The 23,764-nt window shown below is 45.7% G+C and overlaps 2 protein-coding genes and 2 long non-coding RNA genes across 8 annotated transcripts; 1 reads left to right on the plus strand and 3 right to left on the minus strand.

Moving 5' to 3' along the window:
- Positions 1-2,190: 2,190 nt before the first annotated feature.
- LOC123186029 (uncharacterized) lies at positions 2,191-4,681 on the plus strand. The gene is made up of 4 exons (XM_044597825.1): positions 2,191-3,140; positions 3,228-3,422; positions 3,557-3,836; positions 4,449-4,681. The coding sequence occupies exons 1-4, from the start codon at positions 2,409-2,411 to the stop codon at positions 4,484-4,486; spliced, it is 1,245 nt and encodes a 414-aa protein (XP_044453760.1). The 5' UTR covers positions 2,191-2,408; the 3' UTR covers positions 4,487-4,681.
- Positions 4,682-5,040: 359 nt separating this feature from the next.
- Positions 5,041-10,083, minus strand: LOC123186030 (uncharacterized). Of its 3 annotated transcripts, none has more exons than XR_006493547.1 (6): positions 9,910-10,083; positions 9,776-9,838; positions 9,025-9,111; positions 6,976-8,953; positions 6,136-6,865; positions 5,041-5,614 (listed from the first exon to the last, which is right to left on the minus strand). It is a non-coding gene; the product is annotated as an uncharacterized lncRNA (long non-coding RNA). The 3 variants fall into 3 exon arrangements; XR_006493546.1 differs by adding an exon at positions 9,564-9,626 and having other exon boundaries at positions 5,041-6,865; XR_006493545.1 differs by having other exon boundaries at positions 5,041-6,865.
- Positions 10,084-12,818: 2,735 nt separating this feature from the next.
- On the minus strand, positions 12,819-17,349 carry LOC123186031 (uncharacterized). The gene is made up of 10 exons (XM_044597827.1): positions 17,147-17,349; positions 16,766-17,077; positions 16,543-16,662; positions 16,101-16,190; positions 15,982-16,007; positions 15,852-15,893; positions 15,644-15,715; positions 14,809-14,895; positions 14,716-14,733; positions 12,819-14,515 (listed from the first exon to the last, which is right to left on the minus strand). Exons 1-10 carry the CDS (start codon positions 17,272-17,274, stop codon positions 14,451-14,453), a joined length of 960 nt encoding a protein of 319 aa, XP_044453762.1. The 5' UTR covers positions 17,275-17,349; the 3' UTR covers positions 12,819-14,450.
- A 1,736-nt stretch (positions 17,350-19,085) lies between these two features.
- On the minus strand, positions 19,086-22,660 carry LOC123190363 (uncharacterized). Of its 3 annotated transcripts, none has more exons than XR_006496303.1 (5): positions 22,404-22,660; positions 21,568-22,304; positions 20,885-21,066; positions 20,223-20,759; positions 19,086-19,588 (listed from the first exon to the last, which is right to left on the minus strand). It is a non-coding gene; the product is annotated as an uncharacterized lncRNA (long non-coding RNA). The 3 variants fall into 3 exon arrangements; XR_006496304.1 differs by having other exon boundaries at positions 20,223-20,321; positions 20,426-20,472; positions 21,568-22,660; XR_006496302.1 differs by having other exon boundaries at positions 21,568-22,660.
- Between the last annotated feature and the right edge of the window lie 1,104 nt (positions 22,661-23,764).

Here is a 23,764-nt window from a genome sequence, read left to right on the forward strand (position 1 = left end):
GGATGCAATATACATCAAATTGCAACCGCATTGCATACTTCGGTGGAAAGGCTTGCCAATCAGAAGCTCTCATTTAAGTATTATGGACCCTCACGGTTCTTCGTGCCACTAACCTAGTGTCCTATGAACTGTAACTCTCGTAAGGTTGCAAGTTTCACCGGTGTTCACATCTCCTAGTTGCACCAAGCATTGACACCGGGTACATCAATCACTCCTGAACTACCCACTCCTTCTGCTGACCCTCTGGTACCTATCGAGGTCATCTCCACCCATTTGCGCTAGACATGCACTGGCCATAGGGAACGTTTACTGGTTCGCTAGTCTTACCCTGATGTCCTCGACACTACGAGGAAAGATGCAATCCAACTAAGAGAAATCGTTTTTACTTCAGCGACTTGGGGTCAAGCCGAATCTCAAGGACAAGGGGTTGCTAGTGTCCCAATTACAGCCGCTACACGAAGTGTTGCGACATCAATTGAAGATGAAACGACATCAAGGAAAAGTGTTGCCATGGCAGTCGAAGGTGCCACATCGACCAATCAAGGGGAAGGGTGCGCCATCGAACATCCAACTTGAATTCACCAGCTAGCTCGCAGGTTCGTGGGCCCAGAATGAGTTCACGCCATAAAGAGCAAGGCGCCAAAGGAGTGAAGCATCCTTGGATCAGAAACGACATGGCTGGAAACCAGCGTCACCAATTGAAGATGCAACAACATCAAGGAAAAGTGTTGCCGTGGCAACCAAAGGTGCTACATGGACCAATCAAGGGGAAGGGAGCGTCATCGAAGTCCAACTTGGGTTCGCCAGCTAGCTTGTTCACGGGCCCAGCATGAGGTAACACCATAAAGATCGCAAGGGCTGAAGGAGTGAAGTATCCTTGGATCAGAAACGCCACGGCTAGAAACCGGCGCCACCAATTGAAGATGCAACGACATAAGGAAAACTGTTGCCATGCAGCGAAGGTGTCACATGGACCAATCAAAGGGGAAGAGCGTGTCATCGAACATCCAACTCAGATTCGCTAGTCAGCTCACAAGTTCGTGGGCCCAGAATGGGTTAATGCCATAAAAAGCAAGGCGTGGAACGAGTGAAGCATCCTTGGATTAGAAACGGCACGGCTGGAAACCAGTGCCACCAATTGAAGATGCAATGACATAAGGAGAGCTGCTGCCATGGCAGCCGAAGGTGTCACATGGACCAATCAAAGGGGAAGAGTGTGTCATTGAACGTCCAACTCAGATTCGCCAGCCAGCTCGCAAGTTTGTGGGCCCATAATGGGTTAATGCCATAAAAAGCAACGCGTGGAACGAGTGAAGCATCCTTGGATTAGAAATGGCACGGCTGGAAACCAGTGCCACCAATTGAAGATGCAACGACATAAGGAAAGCTGCTGCCATGGCAGCCGAAGGTTTTACATGGACCAATCAAAAGGGAAGAGCGCGTCATCGAACGTCCAACTCAGGTTTGCCAGCCAGCTCGCAAGTTTGTGGGCCCATAATAGGTTAATGCCATAAAAAGCAAGGCGTGGAACGAGTGAAGCATCCTTGGATTAGAAACGACATGACTGGAAACCGGTGCCACCAATTGAAGATGCAACAGCATAAGGAAAGCTGCTGCCATGGCAGCCGAAGGTGTCACATGAACCAATCAAAGGGGAAGAGCGCGTCATCGAACGTCCAACTCAGATTCGCCAGCCAGCTCGCAAGTTTGTGGGTCCATATAGGTTAATTTCATAGAAAGCAAGGCGTGGAACGAGTGAAGCATCCATGAATTAAAAACGACACGGCTGAAAACCAGCACCATCAATTGAAGATGCAACGACATCAATGAAAAATGTTGCCATGGCAACCGAAGGTGCCACATGGACCAATCAAGGGGAAGGGCGCGTCATCAAACGTCCAACTCGGAATCGCCAGTTAGCTAGCAGGTTCGTGGGCTCAAAATGAGTTAACGCTATAAAAAGCAGGGCGCCGAAGGAGTGAAGCATCTTTGGATAAAAACGGCACGACTGCTTTACTTTCTGTTTCTTTCTTCTTTCCAAGTCGTATTTGAGACCTGGTGTGCGTAATCGAAAGAGAGAGAACTAGTACCTAACACCACTGTTCATGGTCCATTTCCTCCATTGGTAGCTAATATTGTTTTTTTTGACAGGTAGTAGTGGCTAATCGGTGGGAGGGAAACGGTGGGGTTTTCCGGAGCTTCGATGCATCTGAGGTGGGGACCTCGTCGGTGTTCCCCCCGGCTGCTAGCCCAAGGCGACGTACCGGATCTCATCAGTGCCCTCCCCGACGACCTCCTCCTCCTTGTACTCGCCAGCCTACCCTGCATCAGCGCCGCCGCGCGCACCAGGGTCCTCTCCCGCCGGTGCCGCAGCCTCTGGGCCCACCTCGGCCAGATCGTCTTCAGCGATGTCCCGTTCCACTCGCTCGAAGTGGTGCTCGGCCGCTTACCTCGACCCCTGCCCGTGGTTTCGCTCATCGAAATCTGCTTCCCCAACGAGCGGCTGCCATGGCCGATCCCCGAGGAGCACCTGGTCAACGCTGCCAGCGTCAACTCGTTGCTCCGCGCAGCCGCGCGGCTCGAGCCGGAGGAGTTCGAGTTTGAGCTCCCCACGAACTTACTCGATGGTCCGCTCATCGTCGACCTGCCTTGCTTCCACCGCGCCACCCCCATCCTGCTGGACCCTTCACCCCGTCCGCGTGCCAACCGGCGTCGAGTTCCCCGCACTCGAGGAGCTGCACCTGTGGGCATGCACCGTCGACATTGACGCCTTGCTCTCCTGCTCCCCGCGCTTGCGCACGCTCTGCCTAAGTGACGTTTATTCCGACAACGACAACCTCGCTGTGAGCGCCATGCTTGCGGTCAGCTCGGCGTCGCTGCAGGAGCTTGTCCTGCACCAAACCGACTGGATGGATGGTGTCAACATCGTTGCCCCCGTGCTTAGGCAATTGACCGTGTCTTTTTCGGCAATGGAGAAGGTCAGCATCTCCGTCTTGGCACCAATGGTGGAGATGGTCTCGTGGAGATGCTGCTACTTCGAGGTGTCTATCGTGTTCGGTGTTTGGCGACTCGAGCAGGTGACTCTGCAGACGGCTCAGACACCAGGACAGCTGCCTTCGCTGCAGATTCATGCCAGCGCCGTACGTCCTTCTCCCACTCAACTTATAGCAAGCTATGACTAAACTAAATTTGTGAATGACACATATCGTACCAAATTGTTTTTCCAGAATTCTATTTTTGTCTGTGAAGAGGAGACATTTATGCACGAGATAGAAAAGCATATGATTGCCGAGTTTTCCGTTTTGGAGCTACATCTTGAAACAAATGGACATGTGTTTGGAGCGCTCGCGTTTCATGTCCTAGGGATGAATAGAATTTGTAGTGCTATGCAGAAGCTTAAGGTCATCCTACAGAGGTCATCGGTAATTTTCTGCTCTGATTACATACCCTAATGATACATTGTGTATTAATCACATATACTGTTTTTCTCACAAAAAAATCACATATAATATTTTTCCCGCAAAAAAAATCACATATATATTATATTTGGTTTTAGGTGAAAGAAGGATGCTCACCTCATTGTCCATGTGAGTCCATGGGGTGGAGATCCCAAACTATCTCCTTGACTGGAACCGAAGAAGTGGAGATCAGTGGCTGTGGAGGAGACGGTCATGAGATTGATTTCTTGAAACTGATACTCAAATGTGCGCCAATGCTCAAAAAAATGATTGTGAAGCTGTCAGATGGGGCCTCATCAAGTGATGATGGATGCACAAACATATACAACATTTTCAAGGCTTATTCTTCTGTGGAACTCTATGTTTATCTTAGCTCTGGTGAGTATGTTGTACACGCCTAATTAGGATGCTTTGTAGATGCAACAAGGTACTAATCCTTGTAAAGTTTCATAGTAAAGTCAAGTCGTCAATTTTTTCATGTCATGCAGACTCTCTAGTGTGGTTCAAATGTGGCATTGATAGGCCAACTATCTGATGCATATGCATCCCGGTTATTAGCTAAATATGCTTACCAGTGAGTTTGTATGGGCAAACCCTCATATCTGTATCAAATAGAAGCTTAATGGTGTAGTGGGTGATAAACAGTTGGAATGTTTTTATGCAGGCTTACTTACCTAAGTTGCCCTTTTTATGCAATCTTCTGTATGAAAATTGCTGATTATGCCCTTGTATTTTGCATATGTATTCAGTGCGTAGCAAAAAAGATAGTTTCTAGGTTGCATAAAGTTAGTTGTCCCATCTGTATTACACTGTCATAAAGAGTTTCTAGGTTAAATTCTGTTTGAGGAGTTCTTTGTTTTTTTCTCTGCCTTTACTATGTATTGCGGTATGTTTTATCCTCCAACGGCAACAAATTTACTCATACAATGATTGTACATTTCCAGCACATTACGATGCTTACCATAGTTTTTCAATTTGCATCCTCTGCAGGGTTAATGCTCGGCAGCCAAGACTCACCCTCAGCATGATTGTCATGGTTACGCCTGGATCTGTGGTGATCGTCGACATGATTATCCTTTCTAGAACAACCAACTCTGTTACCTGGTCGTAAAATTTTGCTTTGTTGCTTCAACCGACTATCTTAGGTGTTGTTTTTCAGTGTACGGTAGCTTTATATATGGCCGTAAGTGATGCACTCGTAGGTAACTCCTAAATGGTTCCCGGGCCATTCAGGCATTCAGCTATCAAAGTTGATGTACTCAACCTATGTCAGTCATGCACTCCAAGCTAATGAAAAGTTAAGCTTGCCTATGGTTTCAATTGCTTGTCGCTGTTTCATTTTGACGATGCATTGTGTGTTTTCACAATAAGTAGATTGTGCAGCAGTAGACGTTCACTCTGCAGCTCATTATTTTTTTTATATATGAACCAAATTAGCTTTCTGATCTATTCACGCTCTGATCTTGAGAGTTGCTTTCGGTTCCCTCTGTTTTCTGAACTACTGAAATCCATCCGATGGATCACAAGCTTTAGTCATACAATCTTGAACAGACTCACACATTTACGAGTACTGTTTGCTGGCATTTCATTTTCATATGTGTATATAATCAAACATGCTGATGTACCAAAACACCAACATCAATGGTGTGTGTGTGTGATCCTGCTTATGTTTATATGGGAGTGCACTCCTTTGCTGATCAAGAATTGACCAAACAAAGAAGGGATCGATTCCAGGAATGAACCATTAATAAGATTTATACCTAGGAGGTGTTTGTTTCGGGGAGAAATCTCGAGTGCTCCTCTGCTCTCTCCCAAAAGAACCCACTGCCGCCAGGCTCGAGCCGGCTCTTCCCGTCTCCGATGGTCGGCGAGTCACCGGATGTGTGCCTAATCCTCCGCCTATTTGGTGCGGCCCTGTCGCTTGGTAGCCATCGCCGTCGTCGCTGGACCGTTCTCTGCCACCCCAGCTCACCGCCGTCACAGGACCGTTCGCAGCAAGGTACAGTATCCACTCTCTAATCCAAAAACCTCCTTAATGGTATCCTCCAACACAATTGCAACTAATCAACTTGAAGGAGCACAGTGAGTAAGGCCCGACTCAATCAGGCTATCAAGTTGATGGCGCAAGTACCAGCTTCAGTTTCAGACTCTAGCTCCTGCATTCCAACAAGTACTCCGCCAGTTAATATTGTAGGTACTTCTTAGGAAACTAGATGCTACCCCGCGCGTTGCTGCGGGAATTAGTAGATGAATATTTAAAGGAGTATAGACAAAAATTATATATATATAATATTGACTGACATAAAAATATGTGATATCCACTAAACCATTTGCTACATACGTGATGGATTGCAGAGTAGGAAAAATGAATCCCATGTGTAAGAAATTAAGAACTAATTAGGATTTGCCCAATTAGAAACTTTGAATCAATAAAATTAACCACCAAAACAAATTTGGAAATGCATTAACCACAAAATGACAACCTTTAAGTTTGTTACTATGCTTTACAAAAGAGAATTGTGAATAACAACACTTAATGACACAACATTTTTTATGGTAAAACTAACCGAAGCTTGTTTTGGGTGTGAAGGATGAGGTATCCTAAAGTGTCGAGCAGCTGAATTGAACACTAAAACTGCAGACAATATCTCGAACTGATAAGTGGGAAATGTCTCACCTTAGTAATGGAGTCTCACAAACAAATATTGAATGTGTGACCTTTGCCACATTAGACACGATCCAAATGGGCAAGATTCAAATGGCAAGAAAAAAAAAGTGCCGGCAACTGAAAAATCAAGATTAGTTTGTACAATTAACAATAATATGTCAAACAATTAATAACAGAGAAAAAGAAAACACATATGTATTTTATGAAAGTAATGTATTTGGCCACCTCAGTGAATTATTTCATGAATCGGTTAATAGGCAAAGAAAAATAGTAGGTAAAACTTCAGCAGAATGAAGATGGGCATATATTAAATTTTGATGCTTCTATATCTATCATAGTCTCTACAAATACATACCAGTCAATGCTTAAAATTTCAGTTGTTATATAGTGACCTACATGGAGGAGCACTTTTACAGGAAAGTGTTGGATGGAGCAGAATGCAAACCTTTATACTAAAGCTGCCGATAACATGATAGTTCCAAATTCAGAGGGAAGGAATTGCACCTTAGTGAGTATAATGCAACATAACATGCAACAAAGATAGTAAACTGAAAGGCTTAATTGGGGTGAACAAAGTTCTGTCTGGCACCAAAACAAAACCTAGCCAAATGCAATTAAAAGAGGCATCACTAATACATAGAACATGCCCAGGTTGATAATTTTGGCAGCTCCTTGGCAGGCATCTTGCAAATAGACATCAATACTTTTTTTTGATGGTGAATAGACATCAATACTATTGCTGAAAAGGCATGAGAAAAACAACGACATATATTAGTAATCAAAACACTTGTGTGCGACCAATGGACAAAATCCAAATCTCACCGTATAATATAAAAAGGTATGCATTACCTTATATCTGAGTGAAACTACAACTCCGTGAAGCCCATGCGGGATCATGTGGAGATCATAGCGGAGTGTCGGAAGCCTGGTGCTCGGAGACACAGATGACGCGTGCGGAATGCACGATGGAGACTGGGAAGTAGGAATTGATCATAAATGCAGAATATAAATGATCGTACAACAAAGAAGTATGTCAACCATGGTATAGAAGTACGTAACAATGGTATTCCTCATCTAACGTGAAACTAAGTGCTACAATGCTCACTGATAAGCTGATGTACCAGCCACAGAGCAGGAGCCGCTGTGACAGTCTTCTTTGCTGATTGAGGCGAACTCCGCGATGCTTGTGGTACCCGACGGCGGCCATCGAGCATCGCAGAGGCCTCATCGGTTGTGCCTTAATTAACGATCTGTGATTCTAGGTTGCCGGCAACATAAAACAACCCGGCTCACGTCCCAGCTGCCAAGAGACGGTGGCGAGGTAGACCATCCGGCGTGCCCGGTAGATTAGGAGCATAATAACGACCCGATTAGGCCGATTCGGCTGTGCCCTCAGCGACGATCTGGGCGGCCGGCAACGAAACTGTGGTCTGGCCTGCGTAGAGAGGAGTTGCAGGTGAAGTAGATCGATGGTCGTGCGAGATGACTGGACTTCACGCGGAGATCGCCTGCCCATCGCTGGATCTTCATAGCTAGGGGAAAAGGTTGGCTTAGTTTTTTCCACGATTGTGAGCTATCTGTTGGCAGGGGAAAACTGACGTTTTATGTGGCTATGTGGGAGAGAGGCAGAGGGCCTTTTTTCTAAGGGAGCGCTTGTTCAGCTATTACTTTGGAAACGGAACCATTATGGCGTATGCGCTTTTATGGGAAACGAAGCAGCGTTCGTCTCGCTGAACTGTATTGGCGCGTACGTTTTGAAGAAATCCCAAAGATTTTCATTTTTCCTTGTAATATTTTATGAGGCCTAAGGAGGTGGGCTTGAATGGGACTGCATGAGGTGTGACGTGGCTGGATGTGACTGGATGATGAGGTGTCTATGCTGCATGTTGAGATAAATCAAGTAGTGGGGGTGAACTTCTTAAGTATATAGGATGCGTGACTGAGCAGAAAGCGAGTTATACCAAGCATTACCAATTTATTTGTCCGTTGCCTTTTTTTACCGGGATCATCTTCCTCAGCAGTTGTCAGCCTCTTTCTTAGATCGACTGGGTCTGCCCAAGTATTAAAACCCTTTAGAATCACCCAAATAAGTATTAGTATTAACATTCATTTATTCACCTTTTACGCATAATGTCCTCTTAACAGTCAAAACATTTAAAAATGCGGGGGAAGGGCTAGTGTAGATTGGAAATCAAGACTCTAAACTCAGACTAACATTTTTTAGTGAGATCCTGGAGTTCTTAGCGAAGACCTATAACCGTAAAAATGAACATGTACAGGCAACCCACTGTGCAAGTGAAATCATGCAACTGTTATAGGCATAGAACAGGTAGAAGAAAGAAAGCAGCCAACAAATGCAAGAGGCATAAAAGGATATCCACCACAGTTTCGAAATAGCTTGCCGAAGCAACCAAGTGGTATGAGGACATGAGAAATCAATATGGATAGAACACTATTATCGGTAATGGAATTTCTCTGAAACAATTTCAGGTATCAATATGTGTAGATGGAGCTTCTTACATGCTTAGGAAAACGGCTGAGAGTTCAGTTAATTTACGTGCATTTGTGGCAGATATGATCCAAGGGATTTTAATTTTAACAGGCTATGAGACTGAATCACCTGTGAAGAGTTTAACAGTTAGATATTATGCATATAGCCCCTTGATTAGTTCTCTATGTTCTCTATGATGAACCATTCTCCAGAAAATATTTATCTAGGTTTGAAAACGAATGTAGATGTTCAACAAATTTAAAAATACTTAACCTGAATTTGTAACTGATGGGTTCCAATGAAGATAATTAGGCAAACCTGTGAAAGTTGGAGCACCTGAAAGGAGTTTTGCAGTTAGAACAGATAGTAGGTAGCCAAAGCCAAGGACTCGGAGTTCAACTATTTACCGGCACTTGTCACTGATGAAGTCTCGATGTTTTTAGTAGAACCTGTCGTATCAAGCATGGTCTGTGAGGATGGAGTACTAAAAGATCCTGCAACAGGTAGGGTAATTTACTTATAATGTCCTCTTGACAGTCAAAACATTTTGAAATGCGAGGGAAGGGCTAGTGCAGATTGGAAATCAAGAGCCTAAACTCAGACCAACATTTTTTAGTGAGATCCTGGAGTTTTTAGCGAAGACCTATAACCGTAAAAATTTACATGTACAGGCAACCCACTGTGCAAGTGAAATCATGCAACTGTTATAGGCATAAAACAGGTAGAAGAAAGAAAGCAGCCAACAAATGCAAGAGTCAGAAAAGGATATCCACCACAGTTTCGAAATAGCTTGCCGAAGCAACCAAGTGGTATGAGGACAGGAGAAATCAATATGGGTAGAACACTATTATCGGTAATGGAATTTCTCTGACAAACAATTTCAGGTATCAATATGTGTAGACGTAGCTCATGCTTACGAAAACGGTTGAGTGTTCAGTTAATTTACATGCATTTGTGGCAGATATGATCCAAGGGATTTTAATTTTAGCAGGCTGTGAGACTGAATCACCTGTGAAGAGTTTGACAGTTAGATATTATGCATATAGTATAGACCCTTGATTAGTTCCTCATGTTCTCTATGATGAACCATTCTCCAGAAAAGATTTATCTAGGTTTGAAAACGAATGCAGCTGTTCAACGAATTTAAAAATACTTAACCTGAATTTGCAACTGATGGGTTCCAATTAAGATAATTAGGCAAACCTGTGAAAGTTGGAGCACCTGAAAGGAGTTTTGCAGTTAAAACAGATAGTAGGTAGCCAAAGCCAAGGACTCAGTGTTCAACTATTTACCTGCACTTGTCACTGATGAAGTCTAAATGTTTTTAGTTGAACCTGTCGTATGAAGCATTGTCTGCGAAGATGGAGTGCTAAAGGCACCTGCATAACAAGCCCACAAAAATGAGCATGTGCATGTAACCAACTAGGTGTATTATATGATTTGTGGTGTGTATGTTTATCAGCTTCTAGATGTGTAACGCCCTCGATGCGGCTATATCTCCCACGTGTCGAAGCACGACTTAGAGGCATAACCGCATTGAAAGCAATGTCGCAAGTGAGGTAATCTTCACACAACCCATGTAATACATAAGGGAAAGAGATACATAGTTGGCTTACAATCGCCACTTCACACAATTACATGAATCAAGCATTACATCATCCAGATACAATCAAGGTCCGACTACGGAACCAAAATAAAAGAAGAACCCCAAATGCGACAAAGGTCCCCGATCGACCCCAACTGGGCTCCACTACTGATCAACTAACACGAAACAACATAAAGGACAAGATCTTCATCGAGCTCCTCCTGAGCTTGGTTGCGTCATCTGCACGGTAACATAGGCACCTGCAAACTGGTTTTGGAAGTATCTGTGAGCCACAGGGACTCAGCAATCTCGCACCCGCGAGATCAAGACTATTTAAGCTTATAGGAAGGATGGAGTAATGAGGTGGAGCTGCAGCAAGCGACTAGCATATATGGTGGCTAACATACGCAAATGAGAGCGAGAAGAGAAGGCAAAGCACGGTCGATAAAGGTATGATCAAGAAGTGATCCTGGACTACCTACGTCAAGCATAACTCCAACACCGTGTTCACTTCCCGGACTCCGCGGAAAGAGACCATCACGGTTACACACACGGTTGATGTATTTTAATTAAGGTCAACTTCGGGTTTTCTACAACCGGACGTTAACAAATTCCCATCTGCCCATAACCGCGGGCACGGCTTTCGAAAGTTCAAATCCCTGCAGGGGTGTCCCAACTTAGCCCATCACAAGCTCTCACGGTCAACGAAGGAATAGACCTCCACCCGAGACATTCCGATCAGACTCGGTATCCCGGTACAACAAGACATTTCGACAGGGTAAAACTAAACCAGCAACACCGCCCGAATGTGCCGACAAATCCCGATAGGAGCTGCACATATCTCTTTCTCAGGGCACACTCAGATTGTCTTAGGTACGGGTAGGCCAACCCAGAGTTGCCCCTGGTGGTCACCGGTAGCTGACAGTTGGACCAACACTCAGAGGAGCACTGGCCCGGGGGGGTAAAATAATGATGACCCTCAGGAGCGCGACTCCCAAGGGAAAAGAAAAGGCTAGGTGGCAAATGGTAAAACCAATGTTGGGCATTGCTGGAGAAGCTTTACTTAAGGCGAACTGTCAAGGGGTTCCCATTATAGCCCAACCGCGTAAGGGACGCAAAATCCGGGAACATAACACCGATATGACGGAAACTAGGGCGGCAAGAGTGGAACAAAACACCAGGCATAAGGCCGAGCCTTCCACCCTTTACCAAGTATATAGATGCATTAATTAAGTAAGATATATTGTGATATCCCAACAAGTAAACATGTTCCAACAAGGAACAACATCTCCATGTTCCAACAAGGAACAAACTTCGATCTTCACCTGCAACTAACAACGCTATAAGAGGGGCTGAGCAAAGCGGTAACATAGCCAATCAACGGTTTGCTAGGACATGGTGGGTTAGAGGTTTGACATGGCAATTTGGGAGGCTGACAAGCAAATGGTAGGCATCGTAGCATTGGCATAGCAAAAGAGCGAGCAAACTAGCATAGCAAAGATAGTAGTGATTTCGAGGGTATGATCATCTTGCCTGAAATCCCGCAAGGAAGAAGAAAGAGTCCATGAAGAAGACAAACGGACGTAGTTGAACGGATCCTCACAAACGCGACGTTATCGGAACCAACCCGAAGAAGCAATCACCGGAAAAGAAGCACACAACATAGTAAATAACCAACACATCAACATGGCATGATGCACAAACGAGTATGATGCATGTCCGGTTTAATGAAGCATGGCATGGCAAAGTGCACAAGCAGTTCTACAAATTAAGTGGAGATCAATATGCAACGAGTTGCATATTGACGAAGCACCACAACAAGTTATTTAGTTTGATCTCGTTATGTACCCAACAATATTAAGTGTTGTTAAACATGGCAAGAGGGTGAAGCAAAAGAAAACTACCTATCTAGGCAAGTTTAAATGAGGCCGGAAACAACAAACAACAATTCCGGAAAATCCCCATGTTATTTAGCAATTTAAAGCAAACAACAATTTTAAACATTTTAATTGTTGTTATCATGATGCGGATGACATATGCAAGTTTTATGCAATTTTTATGAAAATGTTGACATGAGCATGATAAGAAGCATTAGTCGCCATGGCGGAAGGGAAAAGGTGCCACGGCGGCGAAACAAAAATGGTGCCACGGCAACATATCGGTTCCGGTAGCTCACGGAGATACCGGTACAAAAGGAAGTGAGCGTGAGCGAGTCATGCAAGATGGTGGGGTGCTCCCGGCTACCGGGTTCCCACGGGATTGTGGCATGGAAACGAGGAGGAACTTGCAATGACAATTCGGACATGGTGCAAACACGGGCATCTCATACAACGTGCATTCGGTCCACGGCGGTCGTTTCGGGTTATACCTTCGAAGCGTTCAAACGAGACGGTTCGCATTCGGAGCGGTGTAGAGGAAGTAGGCGTTCACGGGACGTCGTCGAAAGTAGTTGTACACGGCGTCGGTAGAGGAAGTAGTTGTTCACGTGGCGACGGTAGTGGAAGTAGTTGTTCTCGCGATGGTAGTGGTTCGAGGTCTTGGCGGGTCATCATGTAGCCGTACATGTTCGTCGTGGTACACCGTTCGTAGAAGTTCGGGCGGCGGTAGTGGTACACGTTTGACGTTTTGTAGTCGAACTTGACGTTTCCAAGGGGCTCCGAATGTCGTGGTACTTGGCGAAAATTCTCGAAGATGACCTTGACGATCCTGGTTTCGGAGCAGAGGCGAGGCTGGCTGACTACGACCGGCCTTGCAGCCGCTGCGGCCCACGCGAGCGAGCAGAGGAGGCTCACGCAGGAACTTGGCGGGCGCGGCGAGTCGTCGGAGGCCGGGGACGGGGCTGTAGGGCCGGCTCGGCACGGGGACCTGGCGAGCGTGTGGAGAGGCGAGGACGGGGCGTCGGCGAGGCTCCGGTGGCCGGCTGGCCAGGGCCAGCGCGAGGAGACGCGGGTGACGGGGAGGCGCGGCGCCGGAAGACTGCTCGGGGATCCGTCAGGCGGGGCCCGCGCCGCGGCGGCGACGGACAGACGAGGAGGCGGGCGAAGAGGAGGTTGGGCGCGCGGCGCGCGGCCGGTGCTCGAGGGGCTCCTCTCCTCGACGCTCGGCGACAGGGAGTTGGCGAGGAGGAGGCGCGGGGAAGGAAGGCAGCAGGGGCACGGCGAAGACTGGCGACGGCGGCCGGTGCTCAAGGGGCTCCTCCTCGTGGCGCTCGGACTGCAGGGAGCTCGGGGTCGCGGGAGAGCGATGGGATCGAGCAGGAGAGGCGATGGGATCGGACGATGGGTGACTGGCGGCGCTGGAAGAGGACGAAGGGAGGGAGAGATGAGGGGATCGGGAAACTAGGGTTAGAGGGGGGCGCTGCTGGGCCTAGGCCTTGGGCCGGTCTGGCTGCGCGGGTGGCTGGGCCGAGCTGCGGTAGCTGGGAGGCCCAGTTGGGCTGGCTTCTCCATCTCTCTTTTCTTTTCCTTAATTCTTCAACCAGAATTTAGGAGAAAAGAAAGAGGTGCTAGAGGTGGAATATTTCAGAAAAGAAAATATCCCTGGAGTCTTGAGAATATGCAGAATTTGAATAAATTGGTTTGGCAATTTTTAGAGGAAGAAAAATAATTCAAGTTTGAACTAAATTCAAACTTGAGCCATTTTAAAACCTAACCAAAACATTCCCAAAAGAGGTGAAATTTGGCGGTGGGGTTTAGGGCAATAAGTTTGACTATTTGGGAGAAGGTGAACATTAAAGGAGAAGGGGAAAATGGCACTTGTCAAAAGAAGGAAGTAGAGGGAAGGAAAAGGTGGGTGATGCGAGATTCATGCATGGAACATGCAACAACATAATATGTATGAGAAATCACACCATGCACATGATGACATGATGAAATGCACAAAAGCAAATAAAGCACACGGCGAAACTCGGAATAGCCGGAAGTCTTCTCGAGCATCGGTCTCGGGGCGTTACAAGATGCCAGTGCAATCCTGCAACTATTGTGGGCATAAAACAAGTAGAAAAAAGAAAGCAGCTGATAAATGCAAGAGGCGGAAAATTCCGCGGTTTTGGGAAATAGTTTGCCATAGAAACCAAGAGGTATGACGAGAACAGATATATATATCAACCTGCTGAGTTATAAAACATGGCAGGCGGAATATTACTATCGGTGCTGGAGTTTCTCTGCCAGGCGACAACTAAGAATTTCAGGTATCAATATGCGCAGATGGACTTTCTATATGGTATGAAAACGGTTGAGAGTGTTCAGTTCATTTACCTGCATTTGTGGAAGATATGATCCAAGGGATTTTAGCAGGCCGTGAGACTGAATCACCTGTGAAATGTTAAAATGATGCTTATAGCCCCTTCATTAGTTTATTTGGTGTTCTCTAACAATGAACCATACTAGGGATCATCAACCTTAAAAGATGTAGATTTGTCTAGGTTTGAAAACGAATGCATGTGTTCAACGAATTTAAAATACTTAATCCGAATTTGCAACTGATGGGTACTAACAGAGATAATTAGGCAGACCTGTGAAAGTTGGAGCACCTGAAAAGAGTTTTGTAGTTATTAGAACTGGTGGCAGGTAGCCAAAGCCAAGCACTCAGTGTTCAACTAATTTACCTGCATTTGTCACGAATGAAGTTTCACTGATTTTAGTAGGACCTGTCGTACCAAACATGGTCTGTGAGAATGGAGTAATAAAAGCACCTGCAGCCAGTTTGGTAGTTAGAACATAGAAGAGGCATCAGGTACCCAGGCAAAAATACAATAGGTGACGTTAAGTTAAAATGGCAACAGAAAACTTCAACGGGAAGATGTTTCTAGTGTAGATCTTTTACACATAACATGCCATCAATCAATGGCATACTATTGTCAACGGTGCATTTGTGCATTTCTAAAGACGTACATTTTCCTAGATTATTCGAGTTGAGCAGTTAGAAATGACAGCAGGTAGCCAGGCATTGATAATGTGCAAAGAACAACACCCAACTTGATGCCTTTTATGAATTACCATGTACATATAACATGTACAAAATGTAAGCAACCAACAGAAGAATAATATAATAGGGAACACAGGGGAAAGTTGTTTCCACCCTACATTCTTAAACGCGGCTTATTAAGATGAAAAACAGAGGGTCAAACAATGCCTTAGGGCAAACCGGGGCGGGGGGGGGGGGGGGGGGGAATGTAGCATGAGAAGTACTACATGGTGTATGAGCCACATCGATGGAATAACCCAATCATAAACCTAGCCGAGCAATTTGATAAAATCCGTCCAGTAAGAGCAGCTAAGTGGTCTGTAACAAAGATGGAAGTGCGGCAAACTACTAGTAAATCAAGAGAGATATAAGGAATCAAAGTGGGACGGGGCATCCCAAAAACCCATATGAAAAGTGCGACTGAAGTTCAAATGGAAGGAGAGATGGAAAGCTGGTCACAACTGTGAATTAATTACCTGCCATCGCACTTGACTGAAGTAGGTGCCCTTGATCGAGCTCCATAACTGTACCAGCTTTTAAACACTCCTCTAAATATTATCACGTGAGTTTATCAGCACATAATCGAAGTGAGTTTCAGAAACAAAGGAACAGCAGAAAAATGTATATCATCAGATATGTTCTTTACAAACTGGAAACAGATGGTCAGAGACTAGTTTTAATTACCAATAAGATCCACCACCCGGTTTTGTCCCTCAGAGTTCAAACCTGTCATTACAAACATAGCGAACATTAGCTGCCAGACATATGCAGAGGTTAAGAGAGCAAGGTTGCTTTCATGCCAAGATGTTCATACCGATAACTGGGGTTAAAGAAGGCAGGCTGCAAAAGGCAAGGAATATGTGTGAATATCATGTGAAAAATAGGGGAGACTTCATATCATGATAATTAATGTAGCTGCACATATGTGCATACCTCTTCTTCCTGTTGAGATACCACTTGGCAATAGCAGATGATGCTGGCCGCAGGGCTTGTTTCTTCAAGTGGTGCCTTCGATGACAGGGACTAGCAAATTAAAAGATCATTATGGGATGATCAGATCATTGACATACAGTCAATAGATAGTACAACTTGGACAAATATATACTCCCTCCGTTCCTAAATATAAGTCTTTTTAGAGATTTCAATAAAGACTACATACGGATGTATATAATCCTATCTTAGAGTGTAGATTCACTCATTTCGCACCGTATGTAGTCCACATTGGAATCTTTAAAAAGACTTATATTTAGGAACAGAGGGAGTATATATTAAACCGGTTAATTAAGTTATTAGCATTTGGGAAAAATTAAACCGGATAATTTGGGAAGCTGGCCAGAAAGAAGTAAACAGCAAGGTTGGCTGAATGAATGAATACCCGATGGGAAGCAAGTCGCGGGGCAGTAGCAACCTGCGTCTCAACTCTGGAGAATCAAGCGCCAAGTCATCAGCAATCAGCGATGCCTTCTCCCTTACCAGTTTCCAGTCCAGGGATGCCCTGCAAGACAGGATTCAATGTGATGCTCAAGGACAACATCACGTAGAACAATCTCTTGAAAATATTACATCAGGTAGGTAGGAAAATTGATAGCGGTGCGTACCTGAATTTGGGCGAGTGGTGTATCTTGTTGAGGATGGAAGAGAGCTTGACGTTGCTAGCGCACATGGTGGTCAGGATGCGGACGTCGTGGTTGTACACGGCGGTGGTGACGGGGGCGCCCATCGAGCAGGCGGCGGCGTTGTCCACGGCCCAGAAGGCGTGGAGGAAGAGAGAGAGGGTGCGGGCCTCGACGCCCCCTATGGCCGGCGGCAGGAAGCGCCGGATGTAGTCGAGGGCTTGCCTCCACTGGCCGCAGGCCACCAGCTGCTGCAGATGCCGGCCGCTCATGAACAAATCCGTCTCGCGGAGCATCCTGCGTTCGCACGGGGTCCGTTAGATGGGCACGGAGACGAGGGAACGGCGGGCGGGCGGGCGGGCGTACCAGTCGTGGGCGGGCTGGAATCCCTGGAGATAGAGGGAGACGATGAGCCGCCGGTTACGGAGCCGCCTCAGGCAGGGATCGTCGGCGAGCTTGCCCCTGCGGGCCTTCAGGGCGTCGATCCGCTCCATCGTGCCGGATGCAGTGACGGAATTCGGGAACGACGTAATATGTGGCACTGGTATATACTGTACGAAGAGACTACTGGGTGGGTGCCGGATCCCCAGCCTCCCTTCCCACCCCACCCCAGCCTTTTACCACCACCCCAAACGTTCCGCGCTACCCGACCACACGGGGACCACCTAGCCGCACTTTTCCTGGTTTGAACCATCGCAACCTTTTGTTTTCTTGTGAGATAAATATTATACTAGCAAAAATACCCGTACGTTGCACCGGGAGAAAAAAATTCATCACACCCTGTAAGCATAGCCTATTACACGACTAATTGTTTGATTTATGACCCACATCAACTATTCTCAACATCAAGAATTATGCTTTGGGCCAGACCATCTTTGCAAAATGGCTAAGAAATATGTGCATTGTTTTTTTTTTAGAAAAGCAGGATGATCCCCGGCCTCTGCAACTGGGAGATGCATACAGCCACTTTATTGATTATTCTCGAGGACCTTACAATGTATTACAACAATGTGTCTGAATCCACCATCTTGGCAACACATGCCGCTACTCCTATCCAAAATGATGAAGGGGTGCTAGCTGGGCCACTACCCAAATCACTCACCTAGGCCTAACATCAAAAGCCGGCAGCCGAAACATATTCGGAAGCCCCAGCCGAGCCACGTACCGGGTCTGGGACACAATCCGGTCAGACACACTCGTGTGTCGTCGCCGCCATCTTCCACAAGTCCGTCTTCAGGTCATATTGAGGCTTCTACCTTGTCTGGCCACTCAGCCATCGACGTCACCATGACGCCAGATAGCAACCTCCTCATGCGCGAGTCCATCTCCGCGCATCAGACGCCGAGTCTCAACAGCACCACGCCGCCGAGATCCGCCACCTTCAATGGGAAAGATGAAGCACCGCTCCACCAGAGTCGCCGTCCTCTAGTCCCTCGAGTACGTGTGCACCTCCAAGAATGACGCCCCCATGGGGGAAAACGACACCAGAGAGCCGCCGTCATCCGATCTACTGATTTAGGGTTTCCCCCGGAGATAGCAGAGAGTGGCCTTGAACATCTCCACGACGATGCCTTCAGGAAGGGAACGGCGCAGACATCGTCGCCATCGCCGGCCTTGGCAATAGCCAATAGCAGGTTTTCACCCAGATCTGATCGAAGACCTCCATCTCTCATGCACGGGTCGCCGCCGTCCTTGCCGGGATCTGGATGATCCCGCTTGGCAGATCTCAGCACGGGGAAGCCCCCCACCGAGACCCGCCGGCCGAGCAGGGGAGGCCGAGGCCGCGCCCACAGGTCAGGTCCGCGATGGATCCAAGCCCGCGCCGCCGCCCCGGAGTCAGCCCCGCGCACAGCCGCCACCGCGTGCCCCGTGCCCCGCCACCGCTCGCCGAGGCCTGCCGCCGCAGGACACCGCCGCCTGCCGCCTAGATCCGCCGCCCGCGAAAGAAGGGGAGGCGGGAGAGGGAGTCCCCCCGCCGCCGCCGTCTGCCACGCGGGTTTCACCCGGCGGCGTCACCCGGCGGCGGCGCGAGGAGGGGAGAAGGAGAGGGCAGCGGCGGTGCCTAGGGTTGGAGGCCCCCGAGACGCCCAGGGCGGGGGCGACGCAAGGGACGCCAAGGAGGGAAGAAACCTGGATATGTGCATTGTTTGGTTTGCGGCTTTGCTATTTTATTCCCACCGCCGCGGTTGCAGGTGCTCTCCACACACGATGGTGTACTTATTGTCCGGTATTAATGTGAGGCATATGTAGTCTGAGAAACATAAAGACCAGGAATATATTGGGTTAACTATTGTGACCAGCTTGCTTAGAAATAAAAAAACTATTGTGGCCAGCTTATTAACCAATAACCGAAAATATGGATAGTTAATTTCCTAAAGTTGGGACATTTTTCTCATGGATCTGTAACAATTTTCTCAAAATCTAGAACAATTTTATCCTAAACCTAAAACTTTCTCCATTTCATATGGTGTTGCCAAAAGAAACATAGTTTAAGCAACGCCATATACTTCTAAAAGGCTAATCATTTATATACAAACTTCTTATGTGTTTCCGATGTCTCAATGCTTGTATGGCATCTTGGTGCCAAGAAAAAGAGATGACCACCCTTTCTTCTGTTGCTTGATGTTCGTTTAGTTGTAAATTCCAGCTTCTGACTAAAGGCGCCGAGAACTGCTTGAACTGATTGCTGGCCAAAATGTGATAGTGGCTCAATGACAAAAGGGTAGTGCTACACGGTGCACATTCTTGTGGATCCCTGTATATCTCCCATGAATATTTCTTTGCTTGACTGATTGTTGATATCCATGGCTATGCCAGAAAAGGAAAATTTAAAATTAAGAACTTTGAAAATCATATACTGTACCGTGATATATATGTGCCAAAGAAGCGCAAATCATTTGCTGATCAGACATGACAACTTTGTACTCCGTAAGTTTTGACAGAGAAGGGCAGTTTATTACTGTTTTATCTGTGACCATGAATACTGTGAGCGACATGCGATGCTAAAATAAGCAGATAATATATATTTTTTCCGTTCTAGTGAGCATAGAGCAGGAGTGAATCTTACTAAAATAGCATGAGCAATTTATGCTATGGCAGAAAGTAGCTAAAAGAAATACTACTGATGGAAGAATAAAAAATCCAGGAAATGGAGAGATTATACTTGCGAGTGCAGGAAAAGTGGCAAATTCAAAGAATGTACTTTCATTTAGCCAACAGATAAAATGTTTCTGTTCTCGTGAGCAAACAGCTAGAATGAACCTCATTAAAATACCATGAGTGATTTACCCACCGGCAAATAGTAGCTACTGACGGAAGAACAAAAAATAAGGAAATGGAGAGATTATACTTGTGAGTGCACGATAGATTATTCCAAAGGAAGTACTTTTTTTAGCCAATCACTCAAAGCAAAAGATTAGTGCAATGGATAAAAAGTACAGACCTTGACAGAATATCTTGTTCTTGTAAATCATGTGCTCTACAAATTTCTGAAATCTGCCACTGTAATTGTACAAAAGTCTTGCCACTGAAATCTGCCGGGCTGTCCACATAAGTTCTTCAATTCGGTCATAATCCAAATCATAGAAGTAAGAAACTCTGCTAGTTGCATATCTTTTAAAGAAATGAATTAATTAATAATTACACCTCTCTGTAGTCCGTAATTTCATCCAATTGGGCTTCTGCACCAGTGTCTACTCATTCATAATATACAGAAAAATTTAGATGGCAGAACATTGTAGATCAGAAGAAAAACTTTCAGGGTAAAATCCATGTCAACAAAAAGAACAGACATAGAGCCATCAAGAGATTTGGAGCCACAAAAGTAGTAAGGAAAAGGAAGAAATATGACGAAGAGAAGGACTTTTTTGCTCGGTAGTACTCACTGATCCCTGCTAAAGAGAAAGACATGAGACTGGATGGAGAAGCTGCTCTATGTTGTGAACACACCCATTAGTTCATGCACATAAAGGGCACTATCCTGGAGCAAAATCAATTGAAAAAATTGACGTCAAAAAGAGAGTAGTATACTTTCTAAACTCAAATTATAGCTACGGCAAAACAATGCTCGACTTTCTCTAGCAAGGGCAAAATTCAGAGATGTACCTATTGAGGAGGTTTTCATGTTGGGCAGACGCGAGGCACTGGATGTCGAGGGGTACAGGGGTGTACAGCACCGGCGGCGGTGGGGGTTTGGCCACTGCTGATGAAAGTATGTCGTCTCTGCTCTCAAGCACCACCAGATCGTGGTAAAACTTCAGTAGTAGAGGACACCCGACCGACAACATCTAAATAAACACAAATCGTTAATTCACTCTAGTTTATTTTCCATAGGAAAACATATGCAATAGCGTTGTAAAATAAAAGGAATTATCAAAATTAATTAGTAGCTTAATATGAGAAATCTAATGGGAAGACAAACGGCATTACTCAATAATCAAGTGGCCAGGATACACACACAAACCACAAAATATATTTCAGTTAGAGAATATTCTGCTCGCGGTTCATGATTTGCTCTCCGAGCAATTGAATCTTCACTATCAGTTCCTTTGTCTACATGAATAACAACAATCACACACTTGAGCATGCAACTGGAACTCTACTTTTTTGCCAACAATCTGGAATTGTGCTTGGAACCGTAGGGAGCGAGCGGACACTTTCCCTTCTATACTATGTTGACCTAACACTTGCACTTCTTTTTTACCACTAAAGAAAAAAAACTCAAACGATTGCACACACAAAAAAATTGGTTAAATGTTTTTGTGCAGGGGAGCTGTGGGAGACCAGACCTTAGTAAGAGCTTATGACCAGAAAATAAGAGTGCTCGATAGCCACGTGATCGCCCGGTCAAGCATGTTATAGATGGACCCAAACCTGTCAAAATCTGAAATTTGCAACAACAAATAATCAGTTGGAAAACAAATTCATGAAGCATGAACAAACAAAGGTAAAATTTATTGCTATCCGAAGGCCTCCAGATCTAATTTTGAATGGAAGGCTGCAAAAACATGTCACGGAACAAAATTAGAAAGTTCAAAATATAGTGCAAAGTACTTGGTTCAAGAAAAATTGTTGCACGGGCAGCCAACAACTGAAGAAGAGAAACCGATCAAGAAAAAGCTAAAAGGTCTTACATTAGTGAACGAAGGGAGTATTATTTAGTGTCAGGTTCTATACTGAATTACGACATAATTAGTTCCTGGTCACATTTTCGCAGAAGCTCGATGGCAGAAATTGACCAAAGCCATGGTTATACAAACATGTATTGTTGACTTTGTTGTACACAATAAAATGATCTATACATGTTAATGCTACCAAGGAAAAATGTATGGCATGGTATCTTGCAGAATTGATTCACTTTGCACAACTTCACTTGAACCATCTATAAAATTGTACTTGTTCATTATCGGTTGGGCATTGACAGAAGCTCTATGTAACTGAAGGCGTCAAGGTGGTAAAACAAAATTAGTTATGTGGTTAATTCCAGTATAAAACCATGCCGAATAAGTGACTCTGGCTATGGTACCTGCACAAGTGGATATGATGAACAGTCTTGTTAACAAACCACAAAAGTTAACACTTGATAGTTTCAACCTGTACAAAAGATGATAACGCAAAAATTCACCTGAAGCAAGACTTTTTCTCATGCAGTTTTTCTAGGCAAGAGTTACCACAGTTCATGGAAAATACTGCAGTTTAATCGATGGCCATTTGCAAACATGATTTCTTCACCTCTTACTCATGATGTGCAGAAACTTCGTTGATCTGGTTATAACACATGCAAACCAAACATATGTGTTGCTTAAATACTTGCTGATCTTCAGTTCAGTTGTGGCTGCTGAATACTTGCAGTCAAGAAATACCAAACCACATGCTGGAGAGCAAGTCCTTCATTGAAAAGAATCACCAAGGGAGCTATCTTGAGCTAAAAGAATTAATAAAGCATGCTATATAACATAAATTTTCTCAAAATGCATAGAAAATACTATCAAAATCGCACATCCTATTTAAGAAGTATTTTGTAAGATTTGGTCCTTTTTCAAATCCATACAAAGAGAACATTTTGCTACCCACAAAATGCATATGAAGAAATGATCGAGAGAGCATCCAGTAAAACGATGACTCACACCTCTTGACGGAATTAACAATCCAGATTGGACAAAAGAAGAGAAGGGATGGATTTTGGGGAGCAAGACCTGCGGATCTAGCTGATGTCTCAGAGCAAGACCCGCAGCCTCGCACCCGAGTCCCTGTCAGGCCTGACGAAGAGTACGAGTTCTTCAGTTAACGGACGGCGTGGATACAAGCATTCGGGAGGATCCAACGGCTCGCGTGGCTCGCCCTACTGTTACTTTTTCTACAGCTTTCCCCTTTGTTGTACTGTTACTTTTCCTTCCCTGTCGCTGGGCTATTTTAAGCTCCACCGCTTGCCTGTAAGCGGCATCGTTGAATTGTATGAGCTTGCTCAAAACATATATACAATCCCTCCTTTAGAGAATATACCAGCATATACTTGCACTTTCCCCATTTTTCCTCTTGGCTCGCGACGAACCCTAGCACAAATCGAGATCGGGCCATGACAATTGGTATCATGAGCAAGGTTCTTCCTCGGCGGTGCGGCGAATCGGCGGGGTTCCCGTGAGTTGCCCTCCCTTCCCCCCCTTCTGAAGGCGGCAGCGGTGACTCTCCCTCCCTTCCCTCCCTTCTTTGGCGGCGACGGCGGCGGCGATTTTGGGCGGCGCAGGCAGCGGAGTGGACCGGCGGCGTTGGTGGCGGTAGACTAATTCGGCGGCAACTCGTGGCGTTCGTCTGGTTGCTTGAGCACACTGCTCAAGTGTCAAATCCCAAGACGACAGCGAGTGGTGCTGTGCGGGCGGCGGTGGACTGATTTTTCGGTTCGGGTTACCGGTGCTCCGGCAGTAAAATTCCTCTCCGAATCCATCAGTCACCATGGGTAGATCGAAGCCGAGTCTGGACGAGGCCGAA

Source organism: Triticum aestivum, chromosome 2A (genome assembly GCF_018294505.1).
Source record: "Triticum aestivum cultivar Chinese Spring chromosome 2A, IWGSC CS RefSeq v2.1, whole genome shotgun sequence".
In the NCBI taxonomy this organism is placed as follows: Eukaryota; Viridiplantae; Streptophyta; class Magnoliopsida; order Poales; family Poaceae; genus Triticum; species Triticum aestivum.

Bases quoted from the DNA above. Each gene is read 5' to 3' on its own strand.
- LOC123186031 (XM_044597827.1), bottom strand. From the start codon at position 17,274: ATGGAGCGGATCGACGCCCTGAAGGCCCGCAGGGGCAAGCTCGCCGAC. The intron at 15,716-15,851 runs GTAATTAAAACT...GATAATATTTAG, and splicing joins CCGGGTGGTGGATCTTATTG to AGGAGTGTTTAAAAGCTGGT. The intron at 14,896-15,643 runs GTAATTAATTCA...AACTGGCTGCAG, and splicing joins TCAGTCAAGTGCGATGGCAG to GTGCTTTTATTACTCCATTC.
- LOC123186029 (XM_044597825.1), top strand. From the start codon at position 2,409: ATGTCCCGTTCCACTCGCTCGAAGTGGTGCTCGGCCGCTTACCTCGAC. The intron at 3,141-3,227 runs GTACGTCCTTCT...TTGTTTTTCCAG, and splicing joins TGCAGATTCATGCCAGCGCC to AATTCTATTTTTGTCTGTGA. The intron at 3,423-3,556 runs GTAATTTTCTGC...ATTTGGTTTTAG, and splicing joins TCATCCTACAGAGGTCATCG to GTGAAAGAAGGATGCTCACC.